At 36.4% G+C, this 18,363-nt stretch overlaps 1 protein-coding gene across 28 annotated transcripts in view; it reads left to right on the plus strand.

Annotated features, from left to right (window-relative positions):
• Positions 1-18,363, plus strand: part of LOC121422500 — a 155,349-nt gene that overhangs the window by 89,798 nt on the left and 47,188 nt on the right. For 23 of the 28 annotated variants that reach the window (XM_041617618.1, XM_041617590.1, XM_041617592.1 and 20 more), the window contains 20 exons: positions 266-721; positions 883-996; positions 1,360-1,473; positions 1,722-1,835; positions 2,213-3,124; positions 3,778-4,005; positions 4,190-6,700; positions 7,212-8,579; positions 10,937-11,050; positions 12,534-12,647; positions 13,124-13,237; positions 13,780-13,893; positions 14,208-14,321; positions 14,618-14,731; positions 15,238-15,351; positions 15,798-15,911; positions 16,166-16,279; positions 16,714-16,947; positions 17,761-17,874; positions 18,248-18,361. In XM_041617618.1, coding sequence (XP_041473552.1) covers positions 266-721; positions 883-996; positions 1,360-1,473; positions 1,722-1,835; positions 2,213-3,124; positions 3,778-4,005; positions 4,190-6,700; positions 7,212-8,579; positions 10,937-11,050; positions 12,534-12,647; positions 13,124-13,237; positions 13,780-13,893; positions 14,208-14,321; positions 14,618-14,731; positions 15,238-15,351; positions 15,798-15,911; positions 16,166-16,279; positions 16,714-16,947; positions 17,761-17,874; positions 18,248-18,361 — 7,305 coding nt within the window. The remainder of the gene's footprint in view (positions 1-265; positions 722-882; positions 997-1,359; positions 1,474-1,721; positions 1,836-2,212; positions 3,125-3,777; positions 4,006-4,189; positions 6,701-7,211; positions 8,580-10,936; positions 11,051-12,533; positions 12,648-13,123; positions 13,238-13,779; positions 13,894-14,207; positions 14,322-14,617; positions 14,732-15,237; positions 15,352-15,797; positions 15,912-16,165; positions 16,280-16,713; positions 16,948-17,760; positions 17,875-18,247; positions 18,362-18,363) is intronic. The other 5 variants (XM_041617606.1, XM_041617595.1, XM_041617615.1 and 2 more) reach the window with 5 other exon arrangements.

Raw genomic sequence — 18,363 nt, forward strand, 5'->3', positions numbered from 1 at the left:
TAGATTATGGGCACCGTTTTTCCAGTTGCGGGAACATTGATTGATCTTAACTGAAGAAAACTTAGAAATCAGCTGCAATCCAGGTGCACAAGCAAATATATACAGATAACATTCATTTTCCAAAGTACCTATTAACTGAATATAATTCCGAATTACCTGAGTAAAAAGTTCATATTCATGGTCACGAATGTACATGCTCACTAGTTTTTGTCCCTAAAAATGTGTTTTGTGATGTTCATTTTTATGATTACGATTTTTTCTCTAGAAATCCTTGAGTGTGCCGGAGATCCATGCATGAATGGTGCAACCTGTGTTGACCTGATTGCCATGTATGAATGTATCTGTGCTCCGGGTTGGAATGGTTCCAATTGTGAGGTAGATATCCAGGAATGTTCCAGCAATCCATGTCAAAATGATGCAACCTGCGTAGACCAGATAGGATCATTCACCTGTCAGTGCCCTCTAGGATTCACTGGTGTACTATGTGAGGTCAACATAGAGGAATGTTCTAGCAATCCTTGTTTGAATGGAGCAACCTGTGTTGATCTGATTGGAGGATACAGATGTGATTGTGCTGTAGGCTGGGAGGGTATGCACTGTGAATTAGAAGATGAAGAATGCTCCAGTGATCCTTGTCAGAATGGAGCTACTTGTATTGATTTGATTGGAGGCTATGCATGCCAGTGTGCTACAGGATGGGATGGACTGAATTGTGAACAAGGTAAGAACAGATTAATTTACTTGAAATTCTCAATAAAAATGGATGCATTGCTTGCACTGAGTTCATTCTCGAGAAAATAATTGTATGTTATTTAAGAGGTGTATTACCTTTTTATCAAGTTATACTCCTCTGTTCTAATTTCTTCATTTACATCATTGCAGACTTCAATGAATGTGTGAGTAATCCTTGTCAAAATGGAGCCACCTGTCTGGATTTCTTCGATGGTTACCTCTGCCAGTGTGCCCCTGGATGGGAGGGAGATGCATGTCAGATGGGTAATTATCAACAATGAAGTGTTATGACCACTAATTTACACTAGCATGTCAAAAACATCGTACCTGATACATACATCCTTTCAAATATTTTTAATGGTCTGACTACCTTGTCTGATAAAGGATAATAAAATTGATATCATAATGAAAAATGAGGGTCTGACGGAGATAAAGAAAAGACAAACCTTTCATGTGTTCTGAATATGAAAGTAATCCCATTAATATATCGTTATCCTTATGATCATCAGTTTTTATAATAATTATGAACAAAATTTGTTTCTAGAATTCAAAATGATTTCAGATCTATATGAAATCCTTTTGTATTCAGATACTTGTAACCATTCTCAATCATTATTCTTTGAACAGAAATATTGGAGTGCACACGTAATCCCTGTCAAAATGGTGCTACATGTGTGGATGGATTGGCAAGTTTTGAATGTATTTGTGCCCCTGGATGGCAAGGAATCACATGTGCTGAAGGTATGTAAAGATTTGACAACTTTAACACTCGTCAGTTATCATCAGTGTTTTATTGTTCCCTTTGATACTCCTCAAGAAATTCTATACAATGTGTGCAAATGAGAAACGTAGAATTGATTATTTCATGCATGGCTACCATCTGCTATGTTATGCATAAATGTGCACATTTTAATTCATACCATCAATAGGATTACATTATTGGTACAAAAGCTTGAGATATGCTTGTGTGACTTTTTCATCTGATTTAGATATTGCTGAATGTGCAAGTACTCCCTGCCAAAATGGTGCTACATGTTCTGACTTGGAGAATGGATTTCAGTGCGATTGTGATTTTGGATACAAAGGAAGACTTTGTGAGGAAGGTAGTATACTTTTCATTTAATGATTAGTTAAGTAATGAAATTCTAGAGGTTATTAAACAAGGCAAAGTTCTGTTTTCTACTTTATTAATCTCTCTTGAAGATTTTTACAGATGCATACCTTTGGAAATTTAAATATGAAAGGAGTATATTCTTCTTTCCTAAGCAAACCAAACCTGTGAACATTTTTTTGCTATTTTAAGGGTGGTTTTGTGTTCCGGCTGTATTGCTTGAGACAGAACTTCTTTACCCTTTTATGTTGGAATAACTTGTGTACTTTTAAGAAATAATTAATATTTTGATCTGATAATGTTTAAATGCTGAAAGGCACTCGCAATAATGAAAAGGTATTAATTCTTTTTGCTTGGTGTTATTTTCAGAAATCATTGAATGTGCTGGTACTCCATGCATGAATGGTGCAACCTGCTTTGATCTGGTAGCTGGATATGTATGTCTTTGTAGTACTGGATGGCAGGGTCTACATTGTGAGAATGACATCTTAGAATGTGCCAGCAACCCATGTCAAAATGATGCAACCTGTATTGACCTCCTGAATTCTTATGAATGCCAGTGTCCTCCAGGATGGAATGGAACACACTGTGAGATAGACATCGCAGAATGTGCAAGCGATCCTTGTCTAAATGGTGCTACTTGTCTGGAAGACATTAATGGATATGACTGTCAATGTCCTGAGGGATTTACAGGAGTGCACTGTGAAGATGAGATTGAAGAATGTTCCAGTAACCCCTGTCAAAATAATGGAACCTGTGTAGACCTCATAGGGGGCTTTGACTGTCTATGTTCACCAGGTTGGACAGGTACCTTATGTGAGATTGATATTGAAGAGTGTGCGAGCATGCCATGTCAGAATGGTGCAGTCTGCATTGATCTCATTGGTAGTTACAAATGCCAGTGTTTACCAGGCTGGGAAGGAGTCAACTGTGGATCTGAAATCCTGGAATGCAGCAGCAACCCTTGTCAAAATGGAGCTGATTGTTTAGACATGATCAATGCATACCAGTGCATTTGCACTCCAGGATGGAATGGCACTCACTGTGAGTTGGAGATCATGGAGTGTGCCAGCAGTCCTTGTCAAAATGGAGCAACCTGCACAGACTTAATCGATTCTTATATTTGTGCTTGCCCGGAGGGTTTCAATGGGACCAACTGTGAACTTGAACTTCTAGTGTGCAATAGCAATCCATGCCAAAATGATGCTATGTGCCTTGAACTTACTCTTGGATATCTCTGCATATGTGCCCCTGGATGGACAGGGGAAAGTTGTGAATTTGGTAGGGATTTTGTGTCATGGTATAGCTAATGTATTAGGATTCTATGCATACTTATGTTAATATCAATTGAATTTGAAATGTTGTATTGAATATTTTGTAATTACCATTGAAATGGATGATTTTATATAATATGTTCTTCTAATTGAATGTTGTCATTGTAGCTGTATTTCACATATGACAGGTATGCCATTATATTGCTTTAAATGATTTAATTGTTTGCATTTTGTAGAATGATATTTCTTTTCTCCAGATATTTATGATAACTTGTATATTTTATTTTTGCTTCGTTTTGTTACCTGTTCTCATTATTTCATTAGTCTGAGTATATTTATTATCATTGCTTTCCAAACTTGTGTAATTTCATGTGATTTAACATTTGTTTAATATATATTTTTTTGTTTTGGTTTTTAACTCTGGATATATTTTATTGAAAACTACATTTAATCTCAAGATCAATTATCAAGGATGACATGTGTGTAAGTGCAAGACATAACCTTACTTGATTTTAGATTCCAACAAAATTGAACACTACATCTAATCATTATCTTTCTTTATATTCATCCATATTGTGGTATTGATTCATCCATCAGTATTCTACTTTACATGTCTGTGTGTTTATTGACATACTTTTCCTTACTTAATTGACTTTCCAGAATTGACAGATTGCATGAATGATCCATGCTTGAACAATGCTACATGTGTAGATCTGATGGGAGGGTATTCTTGTATCTGTGGTCCTGGATGGAATGGAACCAACTGTGAGACAAACATAGAGGAATGTAGCAGCAACCCTTGTCAGAACAATGCTACCTGTGTAGATGATATTGGAAGCTATCAGTGTATCTGCTCACCAGGATGGACTGGGCCTACCTGTCAAATAGGTAGGATTTCTCTTTTTTCACAAGTATTGTAAAGGAAGATGCTGATATGATCCAATAGGAAAATTTGAGCTTCGGTTTTTCAATAGCTGTGATACATATTTTATTAGCATATGTGGACAAATTTGCGATTGATGACTGTTGAATTTCATATTAAATGAACACTTATTATCTTTTTTGTCTGCAGATATTCAAGAATGTTCAAGTGATCCGTGCTTGAATGGTGCTAACTGTACGGAGATGCAAAATGGCTACAGTTGCGTTTGTCCACCAAGATTTGAAGGAGCGAATTGTGAAAGCAGTATCCTGGCATGTTCCAGTGTTCCATGCTTGAACAATGCTAATTGCATGGACCTTGTGAATGGTTACTTGTGTGTTTGTGCTGCTGGATATTTTGGTACAAACTGTGAGGAGGAAATCGTGGAATGTACCCCTAACCCTTGCCTAAATGGAGCAAACTGCACAGAACGAGCTGACGGCTTTGAGTGCCTTTGCCAACCAGGATTCAACGGCACATTCTGTGAGAATGAAATTCAAGAATGTTCAGGAAATCCGTGTTTGAATGGAGCAAACTGTATGGACCTGATTGATGGTTATCTCTGCATATGTGCGCCAGGATTTACCGGAGAACATTGCGAGACTGGATTCCAACAATGTGCCAGCAACCCATGCCAAAATGGAGCCAACTGTACAGAAGGTATCAATGGTTTCTTTTGTGATTGCCCCTCAGGTTTCAATGGCACTTTGTGTGAAAACGAAACATTGGAGTGTTCCAGCAATCCATGTCAAAATGAGGCCACCTGTTCAGAGCTAATCAATGGCTATGAGTGTCTCTGTCGACCTGGTTTCAATGGAATCAACTGCGAGAATAACATACAAGATTGTTCAGAGGATCCTTGTCTAAATGGTGCAAACTGTATGGACTTGATCAATGGCTACATTTGTATCTGTGCACCAGGATATCGAGGGGAAAACTGTGAAAATGAGATTCAGGAATGTGCCAGCAATCCATGTCAGAATGGTGCCAACTGTACAGAAGAGATCAACGGATACATATGTATCTGCCCATCAGGTTTCAATGGAATTACCTGTGAGGATGAAATCAATGAATGTAGCAGTAATCCGTGTACAAACGGGGCCAACTGTACTGACTTTATAGATGGGTATGTTTGCAATTGTCCGGTAGGATTTACAGGGGTAAACTGTGAGGAAGATATTCTGGAATGCTCAAGTAATCCATGTCAAAATGGTGCTAATTGTTCTGAACTTCTGAATGGCTACGATTGCCTCTGTGCTCCGGGATACAATGGAACATTTTGTGAGACTGAAATTCAAGAGTGTTCAGGTAACCCATGTCTGAACGGTGCAAACTGTATGGATTTGAACAATGGCTATATGTGTGTATGTGCTCCCGGATTCGAAGGAGAACACTGTGAGATAGAGATCACAGAATGTGCTAGCAACCCTTGCCAGAATGGAGCCAACTGTACGGAGGGAATAAATGGATATATCTGTATGTGTCCGCTGGGTTTCAATGGCACTTTCTGTGAAGAAGAAATCTTTGAGTGTCTCAGTAATCCTTGCCAAAATGATGCCAACTGTACAGAGTTGATCAACGGCTATGAGTGTATCTGTCGACCTGGTTTCAATGGCATTAACTGCGAGAGCAATATACAGGACTGTGCTGGGGATCCGTGTCTAAATGGTGCAAATTGTATGGACTTGATCAATGGCTACATGTGCATCTGTGCACCAGGCTATGAGGGGGATAATTGTGAGAATCAGATCCAAGAGTGTGCTAGCAACCCTTGTCAAAATGGAGCCAACTGTACTGATGCCATTAATGGTTATCTTTGTGAATGTCCATCAGGGTTTAATGGAACAAACTGCGAGATTGAACTTGATGAGTGTAGCAGTGACCCATGTAAAAATGGAGCCAACTGTACAGACCTTGATGATGGATATATTTGTGATTGCTTAGCTGGATTTACAGGTATCAACTGTGAGGAAGATATTCTAGAATGTTCCAGCAATCCTTGCCAAAATGCTGCCAACTGTACAGAGTTGGTCAACGGCTATGAGTGTATCTGTCGACCGGGTTTCAATGGCGTTAACTGTGAGAGCAACATACAGGACTGTGCTGGGGATCCGTGTCTAAATGGTGCAAACTGTATGGACTTGATCAATGGCTACATGTGCATCTGTGCACCAGGCTATGAAGGAGAACATTGCGAGACTGAGACCCAGGAGTGTTCCAGCGATCCATGCCAAAATGAGGCCAACTGTACAGAGTTGATCAACGGCTATGAGTGTATCTGCCGACCTGGTTTCAATGGTTTTAACTGTGAGAACAACATACAGGATTGTGCTGGAGATCCATGCCTAAATGGTGCAAACTGTATGGATTTGGTCAATGGCTATATCTGTGTATGTCCTCCAGGATATGAAGGAGATCACTGTGAGATTGATATCCTTGAATGTGCTAGCAACCCTTGCCAGAATGGAGCCAACTGTACAGAAGAAATAAATGGATATACCTGTGTGTGTCCACCGGGTTTCAACGGTACACACTGCGGAGGAACCGCTTTAGGAGAATGTGCTAGTCATCCTTGCCAGAACAATGCTACTTGTATTGATGGATTAGATGGCTTTCAGTGCAACTGTTCTTCTGGATGGACTGGACCCACATGTGACACAGGTAAGATCTTAGTCAAAGAGATGTATTGACACTTGTGATGTGCCTGTAGTAAAACAGGACATATAATAATTGTACATTCCTTGCCATATACATATGTATCCTTCTATTGCAAATAGAATTTTCTTTATGTATCTATTTCACATTTTATGTATTTATGTACATCAAGTAAATATTTTGGACCTGATATTGTACTTAAGATTTGTTTACCATTTTTTTCCAGTATCAAATATCTATCCTGTATTTTATTAATTCACGTTCTGGTTTCTGATTTTTTACACATTTTTGAATTTCAATATCAAATTATATTTCGTTTATTTCATATATTCATTGTCATTTCTGGTTTCTTTGGATGGTTGTGTTGCCTTTTCTCGTCTGAAAATGAATTTTTGGTCTAAAATTAGGTTAATGTGCAATTCAGTTTACTTTCGATAGTTCATCCTTCCAAACTAATTTTAAAATATGACCTGTTTAATTCCTCGTCCATTTCTCAACCCCTTTTTTTCCTCTGTAGATGTTCTTGAATGCAATAGCAATCCTTGTCTAAATGGAGCAATGTGTATAGAGGGTATTGATTCGTATGAATGTATCTGCCTTCTAGGATTTAATGGCACATACTGTGAAACAAATATCAAAGAATGTGCTGGTAACCCTTGTCTAAATGGAGCGAATTGCATGGATTTAAGCAATGGGTATATGTGCATCTGTGCACCAGGCTATGAAGGAGAACATTGTGACACTGAGACCCAGGAGTGTTTCAGCAATCCTTGCCAAAATGAGGCCAATTGTACAGAGTTAATCAACGGCTATGAGTGTATCTGTCAACCTGGTTTCAATGGCGCTAACTGTGAGAACAACATACAAGATTGTTCAGAGGATCCTTGTCAAAATGGTGCAAACTGTATGGACTTGATCAATGGCTACATTTGCATCTGTGCACCAGGATATGAAGGAGAACATTGCGAAACTGATGTTCAAGAATGCACAAGCAGCCCATGTCAGAATGGGGCCAACTGTACTGATGCCATTAATGGTTACCTTTGTGAATGTCCATCAGGGTTTAATGGTACAAACTGCGAGGTCGAACTTGATGAGTGTAGCAGTGACCCATGTAAAAATGGAGCCAACTGTACAGACTTTGTTGATGGATACATTTGTGACTGCTTAGCCGGCTTTACAGGTATCAACTGTGAGGAAGATATTCTAGAATGTTCCAGCAATCCTTGCCAGAATGGGGCTAATTGTACAGATCGTATCAATGAATATGAATGTACATGCCAACCTGGATATAATGGAACTCATTGTGAGACAGATATAATGGAATGTGCTGGCAATCCTTGTCAAAATGGTGCTAATTGTTTAGACCTTGTCAATGGTTTCTTGTGTGTCTGTGCTTCTGGATTTACAGGAACTTTCTGCGAGGTTGATATTTCCGAGTGCTTAAGTATTCCTTGTCAAAATGGTGCAAATTGCACAGATCTTGTCAATGGTTTTGAATGTCGGTGTCTGTCTGGATATAATGGAACATTATGTGAAGAAGAGATTCTGGAATGCCTCAGCAGCCCTTGCCAGAATGGGGCTAGTTGCATTGATTTAATTGATTCCTACTCCTGTGAGTGCTCACCAGGTTACAATGGTACAAACTGTGAGTTAGAAATCAATGAGTGTTCCAGTAGTCCCTGCCAGAATGGGGCTAACTGTACAGACCAGGTAAATGGATATTCCTGCCAATGTGTAGCTGGTTGGGATGGAGTTGATTGTGAAATGGAAGTTGAGGAGTGTTCCAGTGGACCTTGCCAGAACAACGCTACCTGTTTGGATCTGATTAATGGATTTGAATGCCAGTGTGACCTTGGATGGGAAGGACTGCTGTGTGAGCAAGGTACTTCATTGTTTATTCATGTGTTGACTTACCACACAATTCTCGCTGTTATTGACAGACTAATTTGGTTGCATTGTGGATATCTTCAGTTCCCAAACAACTTTCGTAACCTTGTCTGTTGTGATTTCAATGCAAGTTGTGGATATACTTGTATAAACCCATTACATGATATGTCCACGGCATATTGCAAGTTGATCACAGGTTTGATGTTCTTTACCCACTTACAGAATGAAACTTAGATAGTTGACTACTTTTAACAATAACTTCTGTAACTTTTTCTGTTGTGATTTAGATGGAAGCGGTGGATGTACTTGTATAAACCTGTTACATGGAATTTCCACTGCGTCTTTGCATGTTGATCACACGTTTGCTTTCCTTTACCCACTTACAGAATGAGAATGAAACTTATATATTTTATTACTTTTTAACAATGCATGTAAGATATAGTTTTGTATGTGTGAAATCCATTGGACTATTGTAACTAATGAAAGCCTTTTGGAATGTAAAATGATTAAGGCTGTCAAACACTATGACCCTGTCATTGAAATGATTTATCAGAAATATTTGTATATGCATCCAATCACTCAGCCAATACCTTGTTAGGTCTTCTCTACATTTATATGATCTTTTTTAATTATTATAATTAAAAAAGTGGGAATTTAAAGCTTAAGGAATGAATAGCTTTAGAAGTCTTCAGTTTTTGTTGAAAAGTGATTGCAAAGGGTACTTCAGCTTTGAAAAATAATTAAGTCTTAGATTTGTTTAATATACATTATGTGGTTTATGCTCTAAAACATTTTTAAGACTCCTCAATCCAGCAAAACTTTTATTTTCATGAACAAACTCATCCAACTGTTTGTGCCATTCTGCTCCACTAGATCAAATTTTTGGCCTTTTATTTCATACTTAAGCATTCTCTTATTTCTTTTATTCATTTTTTGTTCTATCTTCTCTATTGTAAAGGTTTTGCTGGTTTTAATGACGCAGTTTCACAGATTAATTTGGTGTGCATGAGTGTATGTTAAGTTTTGTATTGTGTAATGTCATACATTATTTAATATGAAATAACTTATGATCCATATCTAACTGATTTTTTCAACCCATTACCCCCCCCCCATCTCTCCTTTTCATAAACATTTTAGGGGCGATTCCATGCTATAAAAATCAGCCATTTTCACATTTTTCAACCTGCTGTCCAAAGAAAGAGGAACTTCAACTTGTTTTGTGATAATAAATTACTGCTGGGTAGTCATGTAAAAAAATGACAACCGACAGAAAAATGTTGTCCATGGGTGAACTAGAGGAGAAAATGTTGCATGTCATATGGGACATTTCGGAGTCCCATACAACATAACATTTTCACCTTTATTTTGCCCATAATCAAACAATTTTTGTTGATTATCAGTTTTCCACATGGCTACCCACTATAACTTTATCATTGACATCAAAGAAAAATTTATTGCTCAGGCATTCAGCTCGAGACTAGAAATTACTGTTGAAATGTCCCATACAACAGGTATTGAATTGCCCTTAGTATGTATATTGTATCATTTTCTATTATACAGTATAACACAATAACATTACTTTGTTGGATTTGCCTGTGAAATCTCATTAATCCTTAAAGGACTGGTTTATTCCCAACTGATCTGGCTGCTGTCTGTGCAAATGCACTAGAATTTAAGTTGTCATGAAAATATACCAGTAAAACTGATGTTAATACATTTCTTTGTATATATTTTTGCAATTTTTTCATTGTGTTTTCCATTGAAAATTGTTACAAAAAAGGTGAGCGATTTGTGGCAAGACATCTCATCTTAAGACATTGAATGCTATGCCCGGATATCATGAATTATACCCGAAAAATTGCACCAGACTTTGAACTGACATCCCTGTTCATTGACAGAAAGCTTAAGATTTGTGGGAAGGTACATGAATGCCCCCAGTCCTTTTCAGGTTAAATCATTTGTCTCGTTCATGTGTCTAAATGTCTGTTCATTGAATGTTTGAACTCCAATGTGCAGTAAGTATGGCATTGGTGGTCGTACATGTATGTGAACACTCGCTCCTTGAAGGATTTTAGGCAATTTTACATTGCTTTGTAATCGTGTTTATTTGATGTTGTCAGTACTCGGTAAGCCAGAAAAGATTGCAATTAAAAGCAATTAAAGTGAAATCCATATACCTATATACCTGCAACAATTTATGCTGCTGTCCCTAGCATTTAATTGAATATACTGACACAAAATTTCTCTGTTTAATAATTCTATGAATAATAAATTAATTGATTCTGTGCCTGGTCATTGTATCAAATTTTCATTTTTATCTCTGTTCATACCCTTGATATATTATTTTTTCAGAAATTCTTGAGTGTGATAGCAATCCTTGTCTGAATGGTGCTACCTGTCAGGACTTGATTGGTTCTTATCAGTGTATCTGCCCAATGGGATTCTCTGGTGTAAACTGTGAAATAGGTAGATATTAAAGGACAAGTCCACCCCAACAAAAACTTGATTTGAATAAAAAGAGAAAAATTCAACAAGCATAACACTGAAAATTTCATCAAATTTGAATGTAAAATAGAAAGTTATGACATTTCCAAATTTCGCTTCATTTCACAAAATCAGTTATATGAACGAGCCAGCTACATCCAAATGAGAGAGTCGATGATGTCATTCACTCACTATTTCTTTTGTTTTTTATTGTTTGAAATATGAAATATTTTGATTTTCTCGTCATTGTCACGTGAAATGAAGTTTCATTCCTCCCTGAACATGTGGAATTCCATTATTTTAACATTTTGTGCTTCAGGCAAGGAGGTCCTAATCGTCAAATTCGTAAAAATTGAAATATTGTTTAATTCAAACAATAAAAAACAAAAGAAATAGTGAGTGAGTGACATCATCAACTCTCTCATTTGGATGTAACTGGCTCGTTCATATAACTATTTTGTAAAAAATAAGCGAAACTTTGAAATGTCATAACTTATTTTACATCCGATTTTGATGAAAATTTCAATGTTATGCTTGTTGGATTTTTCTCTTTTGATTCAAATCAATATTTTTCTGAGGTGGACTTGACCTTTAAAGTTATAATGTGTCTGTTAACATAAAAGGACAACAATCATGATATTGGTATGTTTTAGTTAGAATGATCGTACTGCAATTTTAGTGTCAGAAGAGTATATTGCCACTAATGCAATCTGAAACCCTAATCACATTTCTTTAAATAAGAATAATATATGCACTTAGCTTGATTGAAAAGGATTTAATGCAGGAATTAGTATTTGAAAAGATAGAAGATGTGTCCCAAAAAGAAAAAATCAGTGGCCTTGTCCTGTGGATAGATATTTTTGTGTGTTTAATCATGTTTCTAGAGCCCCCCTGCTTCAGCTCTCCATGTGAGAATGGGGGCGCTTGCATCAATGGCTTCAATGCCATTTAGATACCTCTGTATGTGCATGGCTCATTGGACTGGTGTGAACTGTGAGATCCCAATTGACCAGTACACACCAGATCCTTGTCAAAATGGAGCCACCTGTAATAATTTCCAAATATCATATTCCTGTACATGCCCACCAGGATACTCGAGAATGGACTGCACAGTTGGTGAGAAGGATTGAATTTCACTGTGCAAATCCTTTAACCACTGAACAGTCCTAAGCCATAGAGAAACCACCCAGCTCACATAATCAATTGGTTAATGAATGCAAAGTTAATGGCCTGCATTCTAAAGTCAGGTTCAATTTAAACTCTAGTCTTAATTCTTAGCGCATGAGTTAGCCCATTGCATAAAATAAACCAGACATCAGCTTGGTCAAATATTAACTACAGAGGTTGATACAGGAGTATGAAAATTCACAAACATTCAGATTACTTATCTCTTTGTGTAGGAATGAATTTGGTCATATTATTGATGATATCCTTAGAATCTCATGATACAAATATTTTTTTACAGACATTGATGAATGCATGAACCATACCTGTATGAATGGAGCAACGTGTGTGGATGAAATCAATGGGTTCAGCTGTTCATGCCCAGCAGGATGGACTGGAGAATTCTGTGAAACAGGTACCAAACTATATCATATTTAAAATGTGCACCATCGCCAATTGGGAAGAAAAGAATCTACATTTGTCATTCTCACTTAATAGTATATAGCTACATGTACCTGGTGGGTGTTTCATAAAGCGATGGTTTAGTGCGTAAGAAAGGTTCACCAGTCGTTCTTATAATGGCTCTTAACTTACGAACAGCTTTATGAAATGGCCCCTGCAGGGGGAAATGACATTAAATACTATTAGCTCTGATAAGCAGACCTTTCCTGATGGGTATTTGAATAGTTGCAACTATGTACATGTATAACCAAGCACACAGATGCCGACCTGTCATTAAAGATCTATAAAATATATTGTTATTATTAAAGTACTAATGTAGAATTCATGTCATGTATTATTGCTATGTATATCTTAAATGAGAAAATTGTTTTGTATAAATATTAATATTGGAAATAACATAACATAAAACGTAAAATTATTCATTTTCAGACATCATGGAATGTTCTAGCAATCCCTGTCAGAACGGAGGAAGCTGTATTGATCTGAGTGGTTCTTATCAATGCCAGTGTGCACCAGGGTGGACTGGTATTAACTGTGATACCGGTAAGTTCACTGGGGTTCAATTTTTCTCTGGCAGTTGATTACTTTCGAACCATGGTAATACTAGTACCAAATATTTCTTCCTTCCATTAAACCTTTTCCATTTTGAGAAACCTTAATGCCTTTTCCTTCAATATACATTTGGGCAGTTCAATAAATAAATAAATCACCTTTTTCACATTCAACAACCATTTTTTCCATTCTTTTTTCATTTCATGAAATGCTCCAGCCATGAGGATTTAAGAAAATTACAACCTGCCATATACTATAAAACAGACATAAATTATTGCAAGAACTTCCTATCATATAGGCGGCTGGAAGTATTTATCATATTGAAATGGCTGTTTATTCAAATTTTGATTGGTTTTGAAAAAAATTACAAGTCACCATTTTTATCATGTATAGTGATTTGATGAAGAAAGACTTTTAAAACAATAATTTTCATCACTTATATCAAAATACTTCATCCTCTGAAAACATACAGTTTTTATCTGAGTTCTATATCATTATATTTATATATGTTTGTATCTTTTGTTTTATAACAGATATTCCAGAATGTGCTAGTAACCCGTGTATCAATGGTGCAACCTGTCAAGATCTAATCAACAGCTTTGAGTGTATTTGTGCACCAGGATGGAATGGAACCAATTGTGCAACCGGTAAGGAAAAATTGCTCAAGATGACATTTCTCTGCTTTACTACATGTATTTTTGTGGGTGGGGGAATATAAGATTTTCGAAATATTTGTTCATGAAGCATGCTTCTTTTGTTTGGTATTGATCTTTTAAACTGAACTATTGATGTTCCTACATTGTATCATAACCTGAAACTTATTGGTTAATCATGAACAAAAGCATTCTTGAATAAGTTTCTTGTAGCTATGTTATAAATTAGGTGATTTTGAAAATTGTTTAATGTGCAGTGTCACTTCAATTGAAGCAGTATATTTAATCTCTCATGCTGTCCCATCCAGAAATCCTAGAATGCAGTGGTAACCCATGTATGAACAATGCCACCTGTATTGAACTCATTGCTGGCTATCAGTGTACCTGTGATGAAGGATGGACTGGGGTTCATTGTGAATTTGGTAAGATTTATATTCTTTTTGATAATCAATAAACAAGAATTTCTGGAATTTAATTTTCAACTTTTCTTGCAACTTGTGTTTTGCAGTAGAATATCTTTGCTATTTAAACAAAGAAGTAGATAAAAAGGTATGATGTTTGTGTCCGTAATATGATTTTAAAAACAATTTTCACCAATAAACAAGCTATGTCTGACAAAAAAGAAAATTCCTCTTTTTTACAATTTCTTGAATTTTCTCTTGTTTCAATATTCATACTAGTAATGAATGAAATTCTTATTGACAATACTTTCCAATAGATATTACCGAGTGTGCAAGCAATCCTTGTCAGAATGGTGCAACCTGTTTGGATCTCACCAATGAGTATCAATGCCAATGCGCACCGGGATGGACTGGAGTTAATTGTGAATCAGGTATTGAATAGGCACAATAATAATTCAATTATAATTATTGTATTGCAAATAAAAAAATATGGTTGCTTTATGGCATGTAAATAACTTTAAAAGTTTATGGATCTACACACGTAGTTCATGAAACAGAGACATAAGGGTAATCAAGTATGAATGATTGTTTTGCACATGTCTTAGGTCACATGATCACTATAGCGAATCATGTAATGCAGGAATTATTTTCTCATTGTAACATACAGAGAGAGAGAGAGATATTCATGTTTGTAAATATTTGATTTTTTTCTTCTACTTTAGCACAAGCAGATTTAGGGATCTAAAAGTGAAATAGATGAGAGTGGAATCTGCAATCCTTATAATTACCATCTTATAATCAATGTCTAATTTCTTAATTACTGATTAAAAGCTACTGCATTTATAAGTAATTTAGAGCAAATCAGAAGGTGTGTTTATGTTTATGTCAGATTAAGTTTAGTTCTGCTTCATTTTGTTAACTGTGGTCTTCTGCCTAGATATATTGGAGTGTTCCAGTGATCCTTGTCAGAATGGAGCTACCTGTGTGGAGGGATTGGATGGCTATGAATGCACTTGTCCTCCAGGATTTGAAGGGGCCAATTGTGAAACTGGTAAGATTGTTCAATTAATTTCCATAATAGATTTTCATTTGAAAAGTGAAGAACTTGTTTTCTCTGATTATTTACTCATGTTCTAAGCTATTGATAGAACAGATAATTTGGAGTTGGCATTGGAAAAGCATTTTGATAATAGTGAGCCTTCAATACATATTAAAAAAGCAAAATCATAGACCAGTTATGAGACAATTTGGGTAAATCGAACATTCCTTTTACAAGTATCATTCCATATCACTGGAAATGGATCTTCCAAAGAGTTGATATATAGAGAAAATTGTGTATTGGTACAAATAATTTAAACCATCCATGATAAGAATTTGTGGAATTAAAGGTACTCTAAAATTTAAGTTGTTTAATATGTGAGATGAAATGCAGATTTCTGTGAAAGATCATTTGGTGTAAAATTGAAACCCTTAATGTCTTTTTTTTTCTTTTTACAGATATTGATGATTGTGTAATGAACGGTTGTCAAAACAATGCTACCTGCGTTGACCAGTTAGAAGGCTATGTCTGCATTTGCTCTTTGGGCTGGACTGGACCAAACTGCTCAATTGGTATGTTAAAAACAACCATGTGTGAATATTTTGTGGTTATTAAAATGTGGAATAAACATGAACAGGGGGAGAAGGGTAGAGGGGGAAGAGATGGTAAGGAGGGGGGGGGTAATAGAAAGCATGGCAAAAAGGAATGAAAGAAAAGTATAATACTGGTAATACACAGCTGAGAGAAACATCAAGTCAATGTGGAAGTTTAGTATATGGTAGTATATTTTACTTGATTAATCAAAATTTTTCTATTCTTTTTTCAGACATTCTTGAGTGTGGTAGCAATCCTTGTCTGAATGGTGCTACCTGTCAGGACTTGGTTGGTTCTTATCAGTGTATCTGCCCAATGGGATTCTCTGGTGTAAACTGCGAAATGGGTAGGTAACATACTTAGGGGTCACACTTTAATAATGTATAGCGTTTGAGTAGTTTTCTTGTGGACAATACCCCAGACTTTGAACAATGATTTTGTATTTGAAATACACTATAGCACTAACTTCCTTTGGAAAGATGTTAACCTGAACTTCCCACTATCCACCAAGTTGCAAATTTGTATTGGAAAGTGGCCATTCCAAGATACTGATATTGTTGAAAATGGATACATACCTGTTATACACTGGGGTGATATTTGAGCGTCTTGAGCACCACATATGCAGGATATATAGGGGCACTGTTTGCTTACAAAAGTTAAAATCAATTGGACATAAATATTGTACAAAATGATTCTTTGTTCTTTTTCTGAGTTCTTTGACCCTGAGACCCATTGATAAGGGAAAATCCATTCAGTATATTTTTTTAATTCATATTTCAGAGCTAACACCTTGTTCAAGCTCACCATGTGAGAATGATGGAGTTTGCTTCCAGAGTCCTGTTACAGGAGATTACTTCTGCGTCTGTATGGCAGGATGGACTGGTGTCAATTGTGAGACTCCAATTGATCTATGCACCCCAGATCCCTGTGCAAATGGAGCCACCTGTAACAATTTCCAGACATCTTATTCCTGTACATGCCCACCAGGATACTCTGGAATGGACTGTGAGATTGGTAAGAATGATTGGCAGATTGAAAACTATTTTAATAAATAAGATTACAGATAAAAAATAGGTGACACAGTAAGTATTGGGAACAATTTTTTAAACAATTGTGCACCATTTATTGCACTAATGACCCTAGTATAGAGGCATCGATGAGTTGATAAATAAACCACTTAGATAAACCACAGGTTTCTCATCCCTCCACAGTGCCATCATATTTTTTTATAGTAAATCCACATTTGTCAGTCCATGGTTACCTGTTATGATGTAAATGGCTATTTTGTTTGATAAGCAGTCCAATCTTAAATGGATGAAAATAAGTGATTATGTTATATACAGTTTGAATACTCTCCAGTGAATATTGCATCCTCTGTATTTAGGAAATTTGTAATTCAAAAGTCAAAGCCCTCTGTGACATTGTTAATAATAATAATAATGTAGTTCTTGTATTGCGCATATCACATTATGTCATAATGTTCCTATGTGCTTACAAAGGACTTGGATATTATTACCCTGGCTTTAGCCCTACAGCCTTTTACATCGCAGTGACTTTTCAAGGAATGAATTCCAGCCAGGTACCCATTCATCTCACCTGGGCTTAGTGCAGCAGAATGTGGATGAATATATTGCTGAAGGAAATTCATGCCATGGCTGGGATTCAAACCCATGACCCTCTGATTCAGAGTCAGAAGACCTATACACTGGGTCACAACACCAAGTTGCCCTATGTAAAATTAGATTGTAGTCTTCTCTTTTTATAACCAATTTTGATATTTCTTAGCAGTTGTATAATTCAATTTTGATTCTATGCACTTTTTGACAGACATTGATGAATGCATGAACCATACCTGTATGAATGGAGCAACGTGTGTGGATGAAATCAATGGATTCAGCTGCTCATGCCCAACAGGATGGACTGGAGAACTGTGTGAAACAGGTATAAACCCTTTGGCTTTGGAAAGGGATGCTGTATCAAGCATATTATAATGAGAGAATTTTGTTATCTCAGTGCTGAATCCCATTTTTTTTTATATTAGTTCATTTTTAGAATATTTAAATGATTAAATGAGAAAACCTTTTGATCAATTTAATTGTGGGATATTCCCCCAATGCCCATGCTAATTACAATCTTAATCTACATATTCTACACTCAACCCAGGTAAGGTAAATGGATGACCCTGTCAGGAATCAATTGAAATAGTTCATTAGTTACTTGTCCACTGTAAAAGACCAGGTTAAAAAGATAAAGAGGTTAATGGTTATGTGATATGTGGTATACAGGAATGAAATATTACTATTTTTTTTTCCAGACATCATGGAATGTTCTAGCAATCCCTGTCAGAACGGAGGAAGCTGTATTGATCTGATTGGTTCTTATCAATGCCAGTGTGCCCCAGGATGGACTGGTACCAACTGTGATACTGGT

The sequence above is a fragment of the Lytechinus variegatus genome, chromosome 10, assembly GCF_018143015.1.
Source record: "Lytechinus variegatus isolate NC3 chromosome 10, Lvar_3.0, whole genome shotgun sequence".
Taxonomy (NCBI): Eukaryota; Metazoa; Echinodermata; class Echinoidea; order Temnopleuroida; family Toxopneustidae; genus Lytechinus; species Lytechinus variegatus.